At 32.9% G+C, this 22,394-nt stretch overlaps 2 protein-coding genes across 2 annotated transcripts in view; both read left to right on the top strand.

The window, feature by feature from the left end:
• Positions 1-6,368: 6,368 nt before the first annotated feature.
• LOC125873397 (glycerophosphodiester phosphodiesterase GDPD6) lies at positions 6,369-14,864 on the top strand. Its single transcript, XM_049554332.1, has 8 exons — positions 6,369-6,518; positions 11,827-12,005; positions 12,268-12,451; positions 12,640-12,714; positions 12,934-13,043; positions 13,213-13,431; positions 13,671-13,826; positions 14,419-14,864. Exons 1-8 carry the CDS (start codon positions 6,452-6,454, stop codon positions 14,656-14,658), a joined length of 1,230 nt encoding a protein of 409 aa, XP_049410289.1. The 5' UTR covers positions 6,369-6,451; the 3' UTR covers positions 14,659-14,864.
• A 3,512-nt stretch (positions 14,865-18,376) lies between these two features.
• Positions 18,377-22,394, top strand: part of LOC125872047 (DExH-box ATP-dependent RNA helicase DExH14) — a 33,204-nt gene continuing 29,186 nt past the window's right edge. Inside the window, exons 1-7 of the mRNA XM_049552706.1 lie at positions 18,377-18,594; positions 18,665-18,726; positions 18,910-19,078; positions 20,314-20,767; positions 20,867-20,932; positions 21,303-21,407; positions 21,493-21,795. Of these exons, the coding sequence (XP_049408663.1) occupies positions 18,488-18,594; positions 18,665-18,726; positions 18,910-19,078; positions 20,314-20,767; positions 20,867-20,932; positions 21,303-21,407; positions 21,493-21,795 (1,266 nt within the window). The 5' untranslated portion in view covers positions 18,377-18,487. The remainder of the gene's footprint in view (positions 18,595-18,664; positions 18,727-18,909; positions 19,079-20,313; positions 20,768-20,866; positions 20,933-21,302; positions 21,408-21,492; positions 21,796-22,394) is intronic.

Raw genomic sequence — 22,394 nt, 5'->3', positions numbered from 1 at the left:
GGGCATTTCTAACTCAATTCTTATTTTACTCTCTAAATATAGAATTTTCTATTTTTTCGTATAATCAACTCCAATTCAATTCTCTATTTTATTCTCTAAAAATGAATCTTTTTCTCTCTCCTTAATATTATATTATTATTTTTATTTCATTTTTATTTTCCTATTTCATAATATAAATCATTTATTTCTTTGTTCTCAAATAATTACTTTATATAATTTTTAATGTGATATCAAATTATATTTTATTCTAAATTTTTAAATAACATAAATTGCAAGAAAATATAATATAATACATAAAATTAGGGGACATATTCAAATAAAAGTGACATACAATTACATAAACACTTAATTTTCAAAATTATTACGTTGCTCTCATAAATGCTCTATTAATGCATTACGGAGTTCAAAATGAGCATTTTTTGTCCTTAATTTTTTTATGTCTAGCTAAAAATTGTTCAAATCGGAGATTTTCATCTATCACCATTTCTATAGTTGGAGTTGGAGCCTCTACGGCATCTTGAATTGGTGCATTGAGATCACGTTCATCCTCAATTATCATGTTGTGCAATATAATACATGTAGTCATTATATCATGTAGTACGTGTCGTGATCTTTAATGCCAACATTCTAAACACATCGATAATTTTTTGCAAAGTAGATAATCCAAATCTACCCAGTGCATCAATGCATTGTTCGAAATACGTGTCGTGATCTTTAATTGCATCAACAAACGAAGAAACAAATTGCGGGACATTCGATAACGACAGCAAAATATCATCAGCTGCCTCACGATCACGATTGATTACCACATGACTTGGAATGGAGCCACCTATGAAAACTTCATTAGTATGATTTTGTAAAACTTGTTGGAACATGTAGTTTTTCATACGTAGCTGATTTATTAAATTATCATGATGTTCTGTACTAGGAAAAAAATTCAAATCTAACGAAGATGATGACGAAGAAGAAAAATCTTTATCATTATTATTAGAACAATCTCCAAGATTGAAATTCATTTTCAAAGGACAAACCAAATTACTTGAATATGTTTTGAAATGAAATGAATGTGCAGACTTCAAGTGGTAAAAGGTGTTCATTATATAAAAAGTAATGTTTTATCTAAAAAATATTAAATGTACTGATGAGAATCTTATCCAACCGTTTATAATAAGATGAAATCCATCTAATGGTGAATATGAAGATAACATTTTTAAATTATTGTTGTGATCAATTATGTATTGTATTTTATCTTGTATTGAAATTATTATGTTATGTATTATATTGCATTGTTATCTTGTATTTAAATTATTACGTTATGTATTGTATTGTTATCTTGTATTTAAATTATCATATCATGTATTGTATTTTTAAATTAATTTTTTTCATCTTACCATTTTAATTTTGCGTATTCTTTATAATTAAAATTAATAATAAAATAAAAGTTTATTATTCACGAAAATTAGAAAAAAAAATACTAGTAATTTGAAATTAAAATAGTATATATTAAATAATATTTTTAAAATTATTATATTACATTTAAAAAGGAATTATGAATATTAGATATTTAATTAATAGAACTACATGTAAAATAATATGTTAATTAGAAAGTAAATAAAAATAATAATAAAATAATGAAAAAGTGAAATAGAGAGTGAATAGTAGTTCTCCAAATTTGGAGAACTACTATTCACCTCTCTAAATTTGAAGAATAGAGGGTGATTTGGAGGTGGATTGGAGTGCCCATTCTCTATTTTACTCTCCAAATATAGAGAATGGAGAGTAAAATAGAGGTGGGTTGGAGATGGTCTAAAAGAAAAAAGAAGGTCAGACATGATGAAGTCGATGATAAATGCCTCCTCCCAATGCTTACTTTAGTATGCGCTTCGATATGAATATAATAATAATCGAAAAAATATAAAAGTAATTGAAATTGTGTTTGAATATGTATTATTGAAAAAGAAAAAAAAAGTTTTAGTGTTTTTGAGTAAATTTGAAAAACTTATCTTTATAAAAAATAATAATATTACTATTCTAATGTGTAACCAAAATTTTTTTGAACAAAAAAAATTAAAATATCATGACCAAACGGACTAGATTTGTTTGCTTTAATTTGTTCGAAGAGGTGTTCAAAATGCTAATTGACTCACAGCTCCTTAGTGTTCATTATATTTAACTTCAGAGCAGTAACAATGGAATAGCCTTTGATGAATTGTGTGGTAACTGATCAAGTTTTTACCTAGATTTTATCTCTATTTCAGGCTTGTCCTCAAATATAATGGTTTTCAATTTGTACTACTATCTTCGTCCATTTTTAATTGTCGTAGTTTTCTTTTTTAGAGTCAAACGATAAGCTAAACTTTGACTAATATTTTACGATGTACCTTTTCATTATATTGATATGCAAAAAATTGCAATTTATTGTACTTTTCATATAGTTTTTGAATATTTAAATTTTTTGTTTAAATATCGAATTAATGTAATATAATTTCACCTTAAAAATTAGTCAAATTGACTTTCGAAAAGCGCAATATGACCATTAAAAGTGAACGGAAAGAGTATTTAATTTATTTAAATGAAAATTTGTAGAAAAGTGCGTACTCTTATTTACCCCACAGGCCTACAATTGCTCAACATAAGTTTAGAAATATTTTACCTCACTCGATCATAAGTTACACTTTTTGGTCATGTTCAATAATTAAAATTAGGGAAAATTGTATATAATAGCAAACTATTAATTCAAATTAAATGCTATAAATATAGTTTGATTTAATTGTACCTCATAGCAAATTGTTGCTATTTCACCTCTCTCATGGTGAATCTCGCTCACCACTCTCGTTCTCTCCCTTGCCTCTCTCGTTTTTTATACAAACATAAGTGTATAAAGTGCGTTTGTGTTTGTATAAAGCGCGAGAAAATTGTATATATACATATATTTTCGTTCCCCTCTCCCAGATCTCGCTCTCTCACTTTATACAAAAACACAAATGAATAAAATGCATGAAAATTGTATATATACATATATTTTCGTTCCCCTCTCTCCCCTCTCGCAGATCTCGCTCGCTCACTCGCCTCTTTCACTTTATACAATTAATCTTTTTGTATATGTATACCAAAGCAGATTATACAATTGCTTTCTTTTGTATATGTATAGCGAAATATGCATATTTATGTTTGTTATGAAGCGCAATTATGCAAACTTTGTTATAGCATACAAATATGAATTTTGTGTTTGCTATATGTGAAAGTTACTCTTAAAATTATGCCTTTCGAGGTAGATAATTTTTTCCTACCCCTTTGGAGCATATACACATACTAGATACAAATATCCGAACAAGTTCGGATCCAATCTATATTATTTTATTTGTTTTAATTTATAATTTTGTTAATTATTTTTATAATATTTTAAACGCAATTTTTAAATAATATATGTGACACATGTGATATTTTGAGAGTCTAGAAGGAAAAGAATATTGAATAATCAATTCACCGTTGAGAGCATTAACCCCAAAAAGAAGAATATTGTGGTCTTCTAACACAAAAAAAAGAATATTCTGGTCTTTGAAGGAATGAAAAGAAGGAGAGACTGGTAGAGCTCCTCTTTGTTAGCGACATTCTACCTTCTATCTATCAACCATTTCATTATGAAACTTTCTCCCGACAACAATCATTTTGAAAATAATGTGCAATTCATAGCCCTTAATTTGCAAACAGTCACAATAAACCTAAAATGACTAAATTATCCTCAAACCTATTGAATATTCTGGGAAGCACACACGTCAATGGAGACATGTGTGCTTATTCCCTCTTATATATTAATAGTGTAAATGATATATGTGGCCTGTGATATTTTGAGAGTCTTAATCTACAAAGCAGTCACAATAAATTTAAAATAACTAAATTATTTTCAAACTTATTGGATATTTTTGGAAAGTACGCACGTCGATCGAAACGTGTGCACTTATTTCCTCGCAGTGGATATGTTCTTTAATCAGTTTTAGGGGGCGAAAAAATCGATAGCTAATGTGGGATGATACAATAGAGGTGTATATGTGGATTTGGGTGTTATGCTTTTTTTTTAAAAAAAAAAAAAAACATAATGTCCTCTGACNGGTGGTTGGAGAGCCCTTTCTCTATTTTACTCTCCAAATATAGAGAATGGAGAGTAAAATAGAGTGGGGTTGGAGATGGTCTTATATGAGATATTATGATATGGTCACATGGAGTAGGGACATATAAACTAATTGTGTCGCAAAAACGGTTTTTTGTTATTTTAATGTTAGGAGTATGACTTGTGAAGTATGTATAATATGAAAATATAAATTTATGTCTTGCAAAAAATTATTTATTATTTTGATATCAAATATATTTTCAACCACTTTTCTATAACTTAAATTATTGAAATACAAAAATTAAACACTATCTAAAATTTTAAAATGTGGACATTTATACTAATGACGTGTAATTGATTGCAAATGGCCAATTATCTATCGTCGACAAAATGGGAACACTAGATAGTATCTAGCCATAAAGTTTGAATTTGATGATCAATTAACAAAATATTTTCTCGGTTTCATATTATTTGTCTCATATTAATTTAATATATTTTTTAAAAAAATATTAATTAAAAATGTATTTTTATTAAACTAACTTTATAACGAAACTCTAAATTTGATTAGTTATCAGTATTACTATATGTAGTTATTAAATATTGCAATATAATAATTTTTTAAAACTTCTTATTACTTTTAAATTGAATAAAAAAATATACTATAATATTTATTTTTAATATAACAGTCAACTAATATGAAACGAACGCAAAAACAAAAGAGAATTGAGAAGTCAATGTATCTATATCCAATCATCAAACGAAGGTTCAACCTCTTTTGACTATGAAGTTGCGCAAAAAAAGCTCCCCCCCCCCCCCCCCCCCCACCAATAGTAGACATCAGAAAAGTGTATACTATACTATTAATTAGTTTAGGATTTAATAATTGTTTCAAAATCTAGATGTGACACTCGAAGTTTTAATTTATTATACCAAGTCTATAATATTGATACTTTATTGGAATTTAATTCTTTTTTAATGTGTTTGTAGCTTTTTAAAAATCTAATTAAGGGAAAAGAGTTTAATATATCATTTAACTTTGTGATTTAATATTAATATATATTTTTTGTTTAAAAAGTAGTTTACATATATTCTTAACTTATATATACAAATGACTCGTACATATTATTTTGATCGACGAAAGTGAAAAATTAATTAATTTAATTTTTTATATTAAAATAAAAATTAAGCATATTTGATCCATTTCACATATATTTTTTTTGATATTCCAAAGAATAATTCGAGTTTTAGTATGGATCTATTTGTTTATCAGAATCTGAGTTCCTTGTTCTTTGTGTAAAAATATAAAAAATAAATAAGTGCGAATGGAATAAGAAGGAAGAATAATTTAAACTATTTTTTTCTGCATACATACTGTATTTCTGTTTTGAAAAAATTACATACATACACAACTTAAGATATCATAATTTTTAAAGGATTTTTGTGATTATTTTTTAACAGGGGTTGTTGAGTATTGAGTATCAAAAACTTATTACCCGGAATCTTATTCTTTTAGAACGAGTTGAAGGTGTGGGCATTATTGGGAGAGACGAGGCTTTAAATTGGGGTTTGTAGGGACCAATGCTACGAGCTTTCGGAATAGAATGGGATCTTTGTTCCAACCATTTAAAATAATTACAAAAATTCCCTCTCGGATACATTCTTCCCATTATGTAATATATCATTTGCAATGTATAAGACAGTCAATGAATGTATCTGAGAGCAATGAAAAATCTGAGATTATTGTAATCAGAGAAATTTCTGGGGTAGGACATGATTAGCCCACAAATATATGAGATTTTTGTACTTTATACCTTGGTTTTTGTATATGCAATTTGTTTTAGGGCATCTATGTAGATTTTACAAGAAATGAATAAAAAAATATATTTAATCATCAAACTAGTGCTCATTAGTCATTAAATTTAAAAAGGCAAAAAAAAAATTGTGAAAAAAAATTAAATATACCCCATATGAATATTTATTTTAATAAAAAAGTCCAAAATTGGTGTGAAATGGATTATATCTAAGGTCATAATGCTTCTCTTTATTTGGAGTAAAAAAAACTAATTCATCGATATGATCTGTACCAATCAGAAGTGGATTTAATCATCAAAAACGTGATCGCCTTTACAGTGACAGTCCTGTCACCTAACGGACTCATATTAACCGTAGATTTAAATCTTATTTTCTCATCAACGGCTGTAATAACGCTGACATTATTCTAAAGGAAGTATCCTTGCATAACTATAACACTTCTGGAATTTGAAAATTGCAATTTTAGGAATATTCGTTAAATCCACGGCAACGAATCAGCGATACGTTCAATTATATAATTCAATATTGGGTATGAGTTTTCTGCAGAACAGAAAAAGAGGAGTGAGGAAGAAGGAGACAGTCTCCATGGGTTCACCAAGTAAGTATTACAATTCCCAGATGACAATTTTTGGAATTTTTTTGTTGTTTCTGTGATTTCGTTTTGTTATTTGCTGTATTTAGTTTTGGAATGAAATGGAGCAGAGTCGATTTAGTTATAATGCTCTCTATTTCGTATTATTTCGTTATTGTTATTGCTCTTGTATTTTTTTCAAATTGTTTGACATGCTGTCTACGAGTTAGAGGTAAGGTCTGTGTATACTCTAGATCAATACGATGGGATTACATGGGTATGTTGTTGTTATTATTATGGTTACCTTAGCTAGTTTGGGATTATGTGTGTATTCTAGGAGTGGAATTTTTTCAATATTGTCACTTAGTTCTTGAAAATTGTGTTTTTCAGCTTAGATTGTGTATATCTACAACCCCTTAATGTATATAGGTGCTGGATTAAGTGGAATCATTTGAAAGATTGTTTTTTTTTTCTGGGTTTTAACTTTTAAGTTCTGTATGGGCTCAAATCTGTTAAGTAATGTACAGTGGGCAATTAGTTATTGAAATCTGCACTCTGTTTATATGTATACTCATAATTTACTATGAGTAAATGGGAAGGTTGAACAGTTTTTCAAGAGCTTATCTGTGTGCTTTGTCTGGTACTCTGACAATTACAAATTCTTGTCAAGGCATTTCCCAGATAAGCACGCATTATATGCAGCGTCTTCACATTTATTTGATATCTAATTAACTTGTGGTGATACCATAACTTTATCTATTATGAGGAGTAGGTGGTGCTGATACAAGAAAATAAAGAGATAAGTGTGTTAAAATCTACTCGTCTCATTAATACATGACAGGTTTACACCTTGAAATTGGTTGGTAACTCTTTATGGTGAGAGATTTTATGTAACTTTAATATTTTACATGCTAAGTTGGGGTTACTGAATTCAGTTCATAAAGAACTCTGTAGGGCAATCTGGCCCCATAAAACTTCAGAGAGGTGTTAGCACTGGTAGTAGTAATTATTCAACTCTCAATGGTTTTGTGGGCTCTCTGTGTCCCCATTAATATTATGTGATGTTAGGTGAATTTGTAGTCTCCTTTGTTTCCCAACCATAGAATCCCAAATGATATTAACTGGAGTGGGAACTTGATAAGAAGTGTTTATTTGTAGTGATTTTTGAATACTCCAAAGCATTGAATGCAATAAATAGGTTTCTTTGAAATCAGTCTATCCAGGTAAGCATTATATATGCTTTGAACTTAACTCTCTACTTCAAAGTGAATGTCATGGTGTGACATGACACAATTTCTTAAGGTAAACTTGGGAAGAAAAGTAAGACTAGTTTTTGAATTTGGAAAATCCTGCTTAATTTTTTTGAGGTATCATATTCAATGAGGCGTGAAATGTTAACCCACTTTGTTTCCAAATATAGAATATAAACATGGATGTTGAGGATTCATATAGTTGCCCCCCACTGATTTTGAATTAAGCATTGTTGTTGTTGTTGTTGTAGATTATAGAATTTACATTTAGGATCAGCTAAAAAAAAAGAATCTTAGCTCCAAATAAAAAAAGGGAGCAGTATTAGTTACTATTCATTTAGATAGAATTGAAAGTTCAGCCAGATATTACTTATTTCAATTGCTATGATGTGTAGTATTGTGCATCATATAAAGATGGTTCATAATCTAAGTTGGGTTCAAATTAGCTCAATCTAACTAGTTAACCAAATATCACAAAAGGAATATAAAGGATTACTGTAGGCAATCCAACTAGCATGTGATTGAAAGTAGTTGATTCATAGAATTAGTGAACCAAATTATGGCCACCAAAAAACTCCTATTATAGAGAATCTTATTTTCCATTATTGATTTTCAGAATAAGAATTGAATGTATATCTAGTCTAGTACTTTGTCCAAAGTTTATAAGGATATCCCATTTCAAACTAGGATGTAAACATTGGGTTGAACTTTTTATGTGTTGGTGTAATATACCACAAATATAATAAATTACAATTGAAAATAAATGAATAAACAAATCTTTAGGCTGAGGCGCGGATATCTCGCTCTCTTTAAGGAGATTTAAGCCTACTGCGGCATAATCTACACCGATTCAGCAGTATTACTCTTAACTTTTTCCCTCCAGGATACAACAGCCCAACAACGTCGTACAACTCAAGCAACCCCGGATTAGTTGAATAGTCCAAAGCTCTACAAAAAGAACACATTCCTTCAACATATAAATACTCTCTTTTGTATAGTGAATATAGTTGAAGACTTAGAATATTTTCTTTGTCTCAACTCTCTCTTTTCTCATCTTTCTTAAGATATTTCACAAAGGAAGAAATACCAGTATATATATGTGAAGAAGTCTTTCAAATAATCAATGGGTAGAACGAGGGGTAGTAATGTGGGTAGCTTAATGGGATAGATGTTACATAAGTTACAAGAAACTAATGGTCATATGAGTTACAAGAAACTAATGACCATGAGAGTTACAAGAACTAATGATTACATAATTTACAAAAAATCAATAGTCATCTTCTACCACAATTTTATAGCCATTAACATATACATTTAATATTTTATTTTAATAATAAAATGCATATGCACCAACATTCCCCCACTCATTTTAATATTAATATTAAGAGAGGACACCACAATTTAGTTGAAGGTGGACTATTATGCATAATGAAGGTGTGCTCTGCATTGAACCTTCACTTGGTAAAACAGTAACCTTTACTCCAGAGTCAGTAATGGTCTCAAACTTGAACTATGAGTGCTTAGGAGAAATAACGTATTACTGCTTACACACAATAATCAAGGTGTTGACATAAGCTTTCATAGCCAGGACATTACGGCCTTGTGCTATCCCAATTTTCATGAGTGTTTTTTAGAATAAGCCCATTCTCATAGAAAGTTATCTACTTTCACACTCACATAGGTGAAATCTGTCAAGGATGCTCTTATAATTTGACATTCCACTCATACGAGATACAGACTTTCATTAAGAGTTCAAAGACTCAACCTCCACAAATCATTATAGGATAAATGCACTTACATAATATATGGATTGAATAAAATAAACAATATTGCATTTCATAACAAGTCATCATATGATTCGTTCTTCCCTTTGAACCTGGTTATAGGATCTCTAGTCCCCAGGTTGGGTTTCCTCATATATGACTCTGATTTATGAGCTTTCATATCATCCCCTCGATGTGCTTCAGACCCTTTATGTTGTTAAGGCCTTAGTTTACGATTATCACAAGTTTTAACACAATAAATATTGATGGTATATCAATGATCAATATGATCTCACAATATTGTGTTTTTTCCTCATGAGTTTGAATTTACCGTTTTAATAATGATTTTGTACTCTACCATTATATTGGTGCTATCACAATTAATCAAAATTAGAAAAATTAATTTCTCAAAATAAAGTGTTTGATATAGTAAAATCAAGTCACTTTTTCACTTATTGAAGCTTAATTTTTTTTACTTCAACCTCCACAGTAGATAAGCAAGTAATATAATTTGCTTTTCTCACTTCCAACAATTAGCACCAATTTTCTCATCTTGTTTGCTTGTACCTGCTAAGTACTTTTTCTGCAAACACAATATCAAGTCAGATTGTTAGTCACATAGCTCATATGTTTATGAGGCTAGCAAACTCCCTTTTTCTGTCACACAATTGAATAAAAAAGAGTTGCAAGACTCACACAACCATGTATTTCACAATTATTCCACCATAATGTGACTTGACAAGTTAAGAAAATTTCATCACGTGTTTTATGGTATTTTTAATTTCAAGAATGAAAATTTTCTCACCCAAAACATTTCATGTTAGCTACTCAACATGTTTTTCATAATTTATTTATAACTCTCATGTTAGAGTCAGAATCATCCCATTATAGCCAAACAACAACATGTGATTTATTCCACAATAAATATATGCATTTGTAATACTCTTTTTTTAGAGCATTTCTCAAAGATGCAAAAATCATAATTTCACAAATATTTTTTCATCATTTCATGAACCCCACTATTTTAAGAATTTAAATAACATTTTTGCCATGAAAAGAAGTATAACTTTATCCATGAAAATATTAGGTAAAAAGTTTTTTTTCTTTTACCTTTTCTCCGCTTGAATTGAGCAAGTAGAAAAATACTTTACCCTTACATCTCTTCTCTTCCATCTCTTGAAGAGAGCGACGTTGAACGGAATGTTGATCTCCTATCTTGATATTCACACTTTTTCAAACTGTAACAAAAACATGAGTCTCCTTAAAATTGTTGGTGTAATATACCACAAATACAATAAATTACAGTTGAAAATAAATGAAAAAAAATGAATAAACAAATCTTTAGGCTGAGGCACGAATATCTCGCTCTCTTTTAGGAGATTCAAGCTCACTGCGACATAATCAACACCGATCCAGCAGTAATACTCTTGACTCATCCCCTCTAGGATACAACAACCCGACAATGTCGTACAACTCAAGCAACTCCGGATTTGTTGAAGAGTCTAAAGCTCCACAAAAAGAACACCTTCCTTCAACATATAAATACTCTCTTTTGTATAGTGAATATAGTTGAAGACTAAAAATATTTTCTTTGTCTCAACTCTCTCGCTTCTCATCTTTCTTAAGATATTTCACAAAGGAAGAAACACCACTATTTATAGGTGAAGAAGTCTTCCATATAATCAACGGGTAGAATCAGGGGTAGTAATGTGGGTAGATAAATGTGATAGATGCTACATAAGTTACAAGAAACTAATGACCATATGAGTTACAACAAAAACCAATAGTCATCTTCTACCACAATTTTATAGCCACTAACATATACATTTAATATTTTATTTTAATAATAAAGTGCATATGCACCGACATTATGATATATTCAGATATCCTGTGTCGCAAGTACAATTCAGTTATGCTTTGGATGAACAAATCGTTGACTGTATATTCTTCGCACATTTATCATGCTGCCTGTTGCTAAATATGTGTATTGACCGTAACTATCGATTAATCCTAGTGTAGAACTGAGACACAGTGGTCGTTGTGTGAGTATTGCTTGTTAATTTCCAAAGGTTTTCCATATTTTAGATTGACAGTTAAGACATTATAACTTTTCTCAAGCTGCAATGAATTGGTTTATCAGAATAGATCAATTGATGTCAAGTACATGCATTCATGTATATATTGGTCTCTCCGTACATGCACCATTATATATACCATGTTCACATGTGAAATCATTGACCATGGATAGACAAGCATAGGTAACGTTTATAATCATCTGTGTGCATATACAGAATCTTACCTCTTTCTCAATGTACTTTACAGGTGTTGTCCCTTATATCTTTCTGCTACTTCTTGTTGGATGCTCGGCCAGACCTCTCTACCCACTTCCTGGCAGAAGAAATGATAGGAATAAACAGCCTTTACAAACATTTCGAGCTTACAACATTGCACACCGAGGTTCAAATGGAGAAATTCCTGAAGAAACTGCAGCAGCATACATGGTATGTCTACAATAGAATCATCATATAGTTTTCAAAACATCCAGTTTCCAAAGTAGCAACTAGGAATCGGGTCTAGTCTCCAATAAAATGGCTTCACTTAAGGTGACATGGTTGATGCTGAAACTACAATTATAGGGAAAATTCCTTTTGATGTTTGCATAGCACCTTTCTGCTTGCAATAACTGATGTTGAAATACTAGCAAACAGGCTGTTTCTTTAAATAAACTGCAAAACATGCCCCTGAAACTCTATTATTATGCAGAGAGCTATTGAAGAGGGTACTGATTTCATCGAAACAGATATTTTAGCATCTAAAGATGGGGCTCTTATATGTTTCCATGATGTCATACTTGATGATATGACTGATATAGCAAATCACAAGGAGTTTGCTGATCGAAAGAGGACCTATGATGTTCAAGGGGTTAACACTACTGGATATTTTCTGGGTATGGATGTTATAATGTCACATGTGCTAACTTCTGGGTTTTTTTCCGTTACTAATAGATTATGTCCTCTTGCTGTCATCTTGTGTTAGCTTCATTTTCTTTTACCTTCTAAGTATTATACTATTTCTTTACTGATATGATATGTATCATTACTTCACCTATTAGTAATTTCTTGCACTAATATGCAGTTGACTTCACCCTTGAAGAATTGAAGCTTCTGCGTGTTAAGCAGAGATATCCTTTCAGAGATCAGCAATATAATGGTTAGTTTTCTAAGCATTCCTATAAACACAAAACAAGATAGAGAAATTTATGCTACGGGAAATGTAACATCAACAAAAAATGCTGCTTTTGATTGGCTTTGCCCAACAACAAGACAGGCGTGCTCCTGCAATTATTCTATATGAGGATAGTTTCTTCAGAAAAATGCATCTCACTGCCTCCAATATTTTTCACCTTTTTCGTTTTCAATTAACATGCAGGAGAATTTTCTATTATTACTTTTGAGGAGTTCATGTCAATTGCATTGGATGCCCATAGAGTTGTTGGAATATATCCAGAGATAAAAAATCCAGTCCTTATCAACCAACACGTGAGTTCATTCCCTTTCTGCTACAAAATTGGGGAAACTGATTTTTAATTGCAGAGTATGTTTTGCTGGAAAATCAGTTGATACCCTTGTGTGTTATTCTCAGTTTTAAAACTGGTATCCTTATGTATTACTTTCAGTTATCTTATACACTAACTGCTGGTTCCAACAGGTCAAATGGCCAGGTGGTAAGAAATTTGAGGACAAGTTTGTTGAGACACTGAAGAAGTATGGATACAATGGTTCATATATGTCGAAGCAATGGTTAAAGCAGCCTGCATTCATTCAATCTTTTGCGCCAACGTCACTAATTTATATATCAAACCAAACAGACCTGCCTAAGATCTTCCTCATTGATGACACAAATACACCAACTCAAGATACCAATCAGGTTTTTAACACAAATTCATTCAGATTCTTGTTTAAAAGTTTACAGGATTAACAAGTACACTTTACAAGGCTTGATAAAAAAATAGAAATTTACTCTTTGCGGATTAAGAAATTAACCTCCATTCTAACATGTATTCTCTTTTTAGGAATTTAGTGTTGTTGAAAAGATACTCTAGAGAAATCTGTTTGTTACACCGTTTTGCTATTGCTAAGAAAATCAATGATCCTTTTACATTTCAGTCATATTGGGAGATTACTTCAGATGGTTATCTTGACTATATCAAGGAATATGTGGTGGGGATTGGGCCCTGGAAGGACACCATAGTTCCTTGTTCCAACAATTATCTGCAAACACCTTCTGATCTCGTCGCAAGAGCACATGCCCGTAATCTACAGGTATCTGATCAATCACTGATTGTGGGATATCGTTGACATGTGAAGTTAATTGATGATATGATATTTTCTTCCACTGGTCTCTGTTCCACGGTTATTAATTTTACTGTGCACTAAGATTAGATTACTGTTAATTGAAGGAAAAGGAAATACCTATATATCATATAAAGTGTTTTGAATTTGCATGTTATGTACTTTTTTAACTTGTTGAGTCTGTTCTGTTGTAAGTTTGAGGGGTGCTGGGTTGCTTCTAGTTGGTGAATGTCTGCCTCTAAGTTCCAGGGTCATTGTTTTTACTTCTAATTCTTAGAGAGCCTAGTGAGTCACTATGCTGTAATGACTAGTGCCTTCTATCATAGATCCGCTACATCTTTCTGCACTCTATTTTATGTTTAGCACGCCTCTTCTTAGAAATTAGAATTGGCGAGTTTCCATTAACTAGTGCCTTCTGAATTATTGAGTTTTCAAAGAAACTGAATGAACCTGCTTTAATACCTATCCCATGTGTAGAATGGTCTTTCTTTTTTCTCCTTTTCCGTGCAATTCATCTTAATTTCATACATATTTATCCTCTGAATTTCAATAACAAATCCAGGTGCATCCATACACTTTCCGGAATGAGAACCAATTTGTACACTTCAACTTCAGTGAAGATCCATACAACGAGTTTGACTACTGGATAAACAAGATGGGAGTTGATGGCCTCTTCACAGACTTCACAGGCAGCCTTCACCACTATCAGGAATGGACCAATCCATTTGCATCTGGAGAAAAAGAAGCAACTAGGCTTCTGAATAAGATTGAATTGATGCTTTCCAAGTTCAAATACACCTGAGTTAAATTCTATTCAACATTGTCTGTGACAAGGCAATGCTATTTATTGGTCTGTATATATCATTGGCTTTCCAATTTATATTTACCAAAAGAAAAACAGGTTTCAATATATTGTGATTGGTGCAATGACACTCTTGAAGCATTTGGACCCTCTAAACCTATCTCCTAGATTATTGATTTATACAAGAGATTTGCCTTCTTGGGAAATTTTGTTTCATGTTCTTCGTTGGTGTCACTTGCAATGGACTTTTGCCAACTTCTTTACACTTTGTGTCTCTTTAGCAGGCAACATTCACTTCTGCCTACTTGCTTCTTGGATTTTAACATCTTTCCTAGCATACTCTTACAAAAAGGCATAATAACGAAAACAACAACAATAACATACTCAATGTAATCTCACAAGTAAGGTTTGGTGTGTATCCAATCTTAACCCTACCTTGTACAAAAAGACATAATGAGGGAAAAAACATGTCAATTAACATACATAAATTGCATATACTCAATGTAATCTCACAAGTAAGGTTTGGTGTGTACCCAGTCTTAACCCTACCTTGTACAAAAAGACATAATGAGGGAAAAAACATATGTCAATTAACATACATAAATTGCATATATTTGACTACTTAGCTTCTCGGCTAATCTCTGAATTTTGTGTATTTCGCCTTGATTTTGCACCTCATGAACCTTTTGCACATCTTTGTTGAGTTTTTGTATTTCGCTTGTATTTCTGTATTATGGAGGAGGATTTTTCCGACAATCATTGTATTTTTGCATTTCCTGTGTTGATTGTATAGTGTATTTTTGTATTTCGTGTATTGATTGTATAGTGTATTTTTATCGTTGTTTGTACCCTTGTAGACACACTTATGTTTTATCCTTGTAGTAATTGTATCCATCAAGATTGTATGTGTTGATATAATCATTAAAGAAAATGAATACTAGTGATACAATCAGATGACAATTGAAACAATACAAGGAACTTATGAAATTAGAGTGATGACTGAATACAACAAATAAAGTCCCATGTTTTTTTTTTGGTATTTGTACCCCAAATATATGAATTGTATTTGTCGATATAACCTAAACACGCCTATGAATACAACTAATACAAATGTGTGACAACTCAAACACATTGATATTGTCACCCCCCAAACTCGAGGGGAGCAATTGGCTCCTAATGCCAAAACTCAGGCCCTGCTGAACTATTTACTACTAGCGCATGGCAGCCACACGCAATCAAGAGAACAAACAAGTATATCTCGGCTTAAAACTAAGCCCTCGGCCCGCAAGGCCCCTGTCAACTAATCTATAAAAGAAACAGTTACTCCCAGGAGATCATATAAATAAATAGCCAACTAGCAAAGAAGTCATGATTGAGCCGTCGAGGCCACCATGATATCTATACCAAAACTGAAAGCAGGTATATATCAAGACAATAAATCAAACAACTCACAAGCTTCAGCAAACTAACAAACTAGGCCAGTATGGCCATAACGTAGCTATACACCCTACACACTAGCTTGCAAGCCTCTAAGAATAATAAAGATTGGTGGGACAGGGCCCCATCCTACCCATAAAGATATATACAACAAAAGGTAACAAACCTCCCAACTCTAGCAGCTCCGGAGGAAAGGGGCTAACCAATCGGATAGAAGTCAATCCTGCTGCTGAAGTGGTCTACTGGGTCGTCTGTCGGGACCTGCATGCATGAATGCAGCACCCCCAAGGCAATGGGGCGTCAGTACAAATAATGTACAGAGTATGAAAGGCTATAGACTAAGTGAGCAAGTATCATAATATACCAAAAACAATCACGTAAGGAAATCCAAATTTTAGATAAGCATGCTAACCCGCTACTGAATCTAAAAATTACAAAAATGATCAACATCAACCTAACCAATCCCCCATAAGCTCGGCAGGTACAAACAACATACCACCTACCTAGGCCCCCATAAGCCCAGAAGATGTCAAGTCAATCTACATACCCCTATCGGTAGCTCCTTATCTTTGTAAGAAGTCACATAGCCCTTTTTGGCAACGATATAGCTCCGTAGGCAACACATAGCCCTCTTAGGCAACATCATAGCTTTGTGGGCAGCACATATCCCTCTTTTGCATCAACATAGCCCTGTAGGCAACACATAACACTCTTTGGTGTCAAAATAGCCCCGTAGGCAACACATAACACTCTTTGGAAATAACATAGTCCTATTAGACAACATCATAGCCCCTATAGGCAGTTCATAGCTCAACAACTAACCACAATAGCCCCAAGGGCGACAACAAACAATTGAATAGGCTAAATGCTAGCAATTTAGCTATAAACAATATATATGAATAATCTCCAAGTCGTTCCTAACTTAGGGTCGTTCTTACAGATTATGAGTCCCTAAAATGAGGGTTTATAACCACTCAATCAGCCAACCACTCACAATTACATCTACAAGATCACCAACATTAACTACCTCTAAGGAAACATGTCGAACGAAGGGAATAGCCTTAACATACCTTTCCAATGAACGCTCGAAAGACCGTAGTTCCTTCACAAAAGATGTTCCTTATGTCCTGAGCTTCACAAACACTATATATTCACAACTGGTACGCACCTATAAACAGTTCATAATTAATCTTAAATCGGCAGATTTGCCATATTGCCCCAACTTGTCGAAACGTCCGTAGAAATTCATAAAAACAATCATAAAAGTCCCGAGACGATTACCTTAGTTAACCAAGTTTAAACCTTGAAGTAACATCAATAACTACAAATTTATATCTTCAAATACCAGCTCCAAACGCAGCTAATAGAAGGGAAAAACGATTGCCACGTGTAGAGATCACGTTTCTAGGCACGGGGGCAACGTTTAATGGTAGAAATCGTCAAAAACTAACCTTCATCATGCAAGAACTCCATAGGAACCCTCTATTAAGCTTTCTTTCTGGTTTGAAAGTGAAAAGAAATGTTTTCATGGCTTAAAACGTTGAGTAAGCCGACATACCACATTTTTTATCTGACCCAGATCCGACCAGGATTCTGCCCCGACAGTCCGTAGTAAAATCCTCATAACTTTTTACTCCGATGTCGGTTAGATACGGGGTTTTGTGTGTTGCAAACTAGACTCTGGCCTTCGATTTAATGGGTGAGGCCTTCTAACTCTTTATATATTGGGAGAAAACATCCAAGACATTTGACCCAAATTTCAGAGAAATCTTTAAAAAGGAACTTACGATAACTTTCGCCAACTTTTATTTTGCCACTTCAAAATTTGAGATACAACCCTTGAAAACTTAAAATATTACATACCACATCATTCTTAATTTATTACTCACCCTCCTTGTCTTTCCACGAAAATACAAGTTAATTTAAACGTTTTGAAAAGTCGTGGTGTTACAGAAATAACCTAATTGTGCATATGAATACAACAAATACAAATCTGTGACACCTCAAACACTTATTCCGACGGGTAAATACCTAAACTATAACTATATAGTACAAACTACCGTCATTTATGAGACTCCTCAATTTTAAACCATTTTTTGTTAATAAACTGAAAAGTAATTATCGTACTTATAAAAGACAATGTCAAAATACTTTCAAAAAGTTGGATATTTAACTATATATCAAAAAGTTTAAAATTTGATCAGTTTGATAAATTATTAATTAAAAACTAAATATATTAAGTCACATATAATAAAATAAAATAATTTTTCCAATTACACTAATCTGTATCCGGTTCCTCAATTACGCCTTGCGCAAGAAACCAAAAACCGGTTCGGAGCACAATCAAATCACTTCAGACTATCGGAGAAGAACATCAATCGGCGAAACCAAAATGTTGTTTCAACTTCCTCGCCTGACCAATGCTCTCCGGGAACCATTTGACGCCGATCAAGCTTACCTTCACCGGAAAACCATTCTGCAAAATCTCAAGTCTCGCAGGTACCAGAATCGCATCTTCAAATTACACACCCTTTTCGTTTTTGATTAATAATTTTTTTCTTGTTTTCAGTACTGCAACTTCACTTGAAGAATCAGAACTTGCTCGAAAGATTGTGTATAAATGGGACGAAGGTACTATTGATTTATTAAGAATTAATACGTTTCTTTTTTCGTTTTGAATATACTCTGAGATACATGGAAATATGTTCGATATTGTCACCTCAATTAGCTTATGATTGAAAGGAAGCATTTTGAAATTCTTTTATGCCCCTTTTCATTTCCACTGCTTAATGAAGTGTTCTGTAATTGGTGCAGCTTCTCCTGAGTTGCGGCAAGCCTATAAGCAGTTTATTGGCGCGGTGGTTGAGTTGATGAAGGGCGAGATTGTGTCAGAGGAGTTTAGGGAGGTGGCATTCAGTGTGTATAGGCTTTTCAGTGGGCCAATGGTGGAGGGTGAGGAACACAGGCGTATTGCTGAGAAGAAGTAAGCATACAGTTTCTAGATGTATTGCTTGAAGATAACATTTAGCTCCTTAGTTTGTCTGTGTATATTTATATTTATGGTACTTGCTAATCTTTAGAATACATGAGGATCAGTTGGGGATGGGGTGGAGTGGTGAACCAATTGGTCATGTTGATATGCTTTTATCGCTAGGAAATAAATGGAGAATGTCGGCTAGTAAAATGAATAGGTGCATGATCAACGATGCCTTAGCTGCTCAGCAGGGTTTCTAAGTCTCTTTTTTTCTTCATCAAAAAGTCTCTTTTTTTCTTCATCAAAAAGTCTCTTTTTTCATCCCTTTTCCCAAGCATGTGAAGTTCTGTAAGCTAGGACAAAAACTGTTCCGACTGCTTGCTGTATCTGTCTCTCCTTGTAGTATATTTCAATCCACTTGCAGTTTGTATCTGTTCCTTTTGATACTTCTTATTTGAGAACCTATTCGCCAAAAATAAAGGAGAAAAAAGATAATTGCTGATGCTAGTATCAGGCCAAATGAGTTCTCATATTAGGTCCACTTATATAGGCTTCTGCTGGGTCCAGAAGCACCGTGGGCATTTAGTTTTTTGCAGAAGGATCTAAAAGGCATTTTGTCCCATTCGTTGTTCTTTGTGTATCAGATTCATAGATCTTCCAAAACAAAAAGTCAACTTCATTACATTATATTTCGTTGTGTGAATTAGTGCTTGATACCTTACAGAAAACTCTACATGTTAGACCTTTTTAATTGTTAGGCAAAAAGATCACCCAGTAGTGGAATGTTCTTGATGGACGTGTTAATGTTATTCATACCCAGAAGTCAAAGGTTTTTCAGTCCTTGATTGCTGAAATGTAAGTTACTCGTTGTAATCTATATCTTAACGAGTTGAAAAATGGATTCTAGAACCAGCATGCTTCTTATACTTTTCTTATCTGCTGCCAGCTAAGGTAATTGTTAGTAAAGATTGCATGACTAACATTTGTTGTGCGCAAAGTATTAAAGTTTCTTATCAACATAGTAATTAGCATAAGGTTGAAAAAGAATCTAGAGTAATACTGATACAACAACAACATACCCAGTGTAATCCTACATGCGAAATAAATGGCGAATAGTAAAGACCTGGAGATCAGATATTAGGTGTATATTTTTTCTTTCCTTGAATATTTTGTGAATGTCTGCATGCTGAGAAAGTTTCTTTGAACTGCTAGTCTGCTAAGTCAATCTTTTATTTTGAATGCAGGCTAGATTTGCAAAAACTTGTTGGCTACGTAGTTTCAGACTCATTACTATCAAGAGTTGCCTCTTTAGCACAAGGATTGTATGAGTTGCAGAATAATCACCCTGGAATTGAGACTGTCTCTTTACCAGAAGTGTCTAATGGAATCACTGATGAAGTGGAATTTGGCTCGGACCTTGTGTTCAGACCGCCAGCTCGTTTTTTAATTGATGTTTCCTTGGAAGATTCTGATTTTCTTGTTGAGCAGGATAGTGCACCTTCTTCAAGTCATGAAACACAGAATGAACATGGCTCCTTCTCAAATTTTAGAGAATCTGTATCTGGTGGAAAATTTGATTTAAGCTGGTTAAGCAATGCCTGTGATGAGATAGTTAGAGGAAGTACTTCGCAGCTTCCTCGAGATGAACTGGCAATGGCCATATGCCGCGTACTTGATTCAGAGAAACCAGGGGATGAGGTAACAATATACCCCTTTCACTTCATAGTTCTGTGACATGCTTTAACCTCATCTTTTGGCACATCAGTTCCGGAAGCATATAATATGTTTCTTTTTTAGATAGCTGGCGATTTGCTTGACCTTGTTGGTGATGGTGCATTTGAAACAGTTCAGCATCTTATCATGGTAAGAATTTTGAGCTGATATTCTAATTATTGTGGATCTTCATTGGACATATCATCAAATTGTTCTTTAAATTTATGATACATTGAAGTAAAAAGTATGTACAGTACCTACAGTGTAAAGTAGTCTGAGTCTGATGATATGTTTTAGGATTGGTTGAGAGATTATAAATACAAATCTGGGCCTCATAGTATTTGAGTTGAGTTCTCCAAAATTCTAGATTTATGGTAAATAGAAACAGTAAGCAATCAGGTAGAGAATCTTTCAAATAGCAGTAAGCAATTAGGTTCATCCATTTGCAATTTGGTACTGTTTAAATTATAACTTTTCTCCATTCTACCTTTTTCATGAGATCTTGTTCCTCCTATCTCAGCACAAAAAGGAAATTGTTGATGCAATCCATCATGGACTAATTGAACTGAAAGCTGACAAGATGACTACAGGCGGGCAATCGCGCGCTCCTAGTTATGCCGTCCAGGTAAGTAATAGATATATAGCCATGATAATGTCATACATACAATGCCACACTTGGCATTTGAATTTACTTGTTACTAGTCGAACAGGTAACTGTTCAAACCGAGTCTGAAAAGCAAATTGATAAACTTCGTCGCAAGGAAGAAAGGAAGCATAGGCGAGGAACAAATAATGGGGTTGAGGGTGATTTGTCCACCGTGAGTTTTAGTTCTTTGCTTCATGCTAGTGAGAAGAAATATATATTTGAGGACCTCGTTGGTCATGGTGAAGGGACAAACACCTTAGGTCCTACAGCCCTTCCTCAAGGAACTATCAGAAAACACTACAAAGGATATGAAGAAGTCATTATCCCTCCAACACCAACTGCATCTATGAAACCTGGGGAGAGACTGGTATTTCCCTTTTCTGCCACTATGTTTTCCTTTACTTATTGTTGTTCTCTCAGCTACTTATATACTTTGGCTTAATATTGGAGACACTTGTTAATACTATTGTCTAGTACTTCTCTTTTCTGGTCCTCATTATATATATATATATATATATATATATATATATATATATATAGAGAGAGAGAGAGAGAGAGAGAGAGAGAGAGAGAGAGAGAGCTATAGATATGGTTTTGTTTGTAGTGGACATGGTTATGAAAATTAATTATCTGGGAGGTAGAGTTTGGTTTGAATGAAGTGTTGCTAGAGTTTGTCGCAAAACCTGTTTGTATAGTAATTGTCAAACTGCTTCGGTCCTTCCCTGCATTCAATATTTGATGCTAGCAGCACTTTATCTTTCCACATATAAAAATGAAAATGTACATGAAGTAGATCAGATGATTAATTTCCTTTGTTCTTTTCACATGTAACTAGTGTACCAAGATACATATTACTGGGGTTGTGCTTCTCATCCATTGCTTGCTGTGTGCTATTCTTTATTAAATTTTTGTGTTATTTTTTCAAAATATACTTGATGCTTGAATATGCTTTCTAATGGGCGATGC

This window comes from Solanum stenotomum, chromosome 8 (assembly GCF_019186545.1).
Source record: "Solanum stenotomum isolate F172 chromosome 8, ASM1918654v1, whole genome shotgun sequence".
NCBI classification, from domain to species: Eukaryota; Viridiplantae; Streptophyta; class Magnoliopsida; order Solanales; family Solanaceae; genus Solanum; species Solanum stenotomum.
The sequence above is the reverse complement of the archived record's forward strand: the minus strand, read 5'-3'. Positions and strand labels throughout refer to the sequence as shown.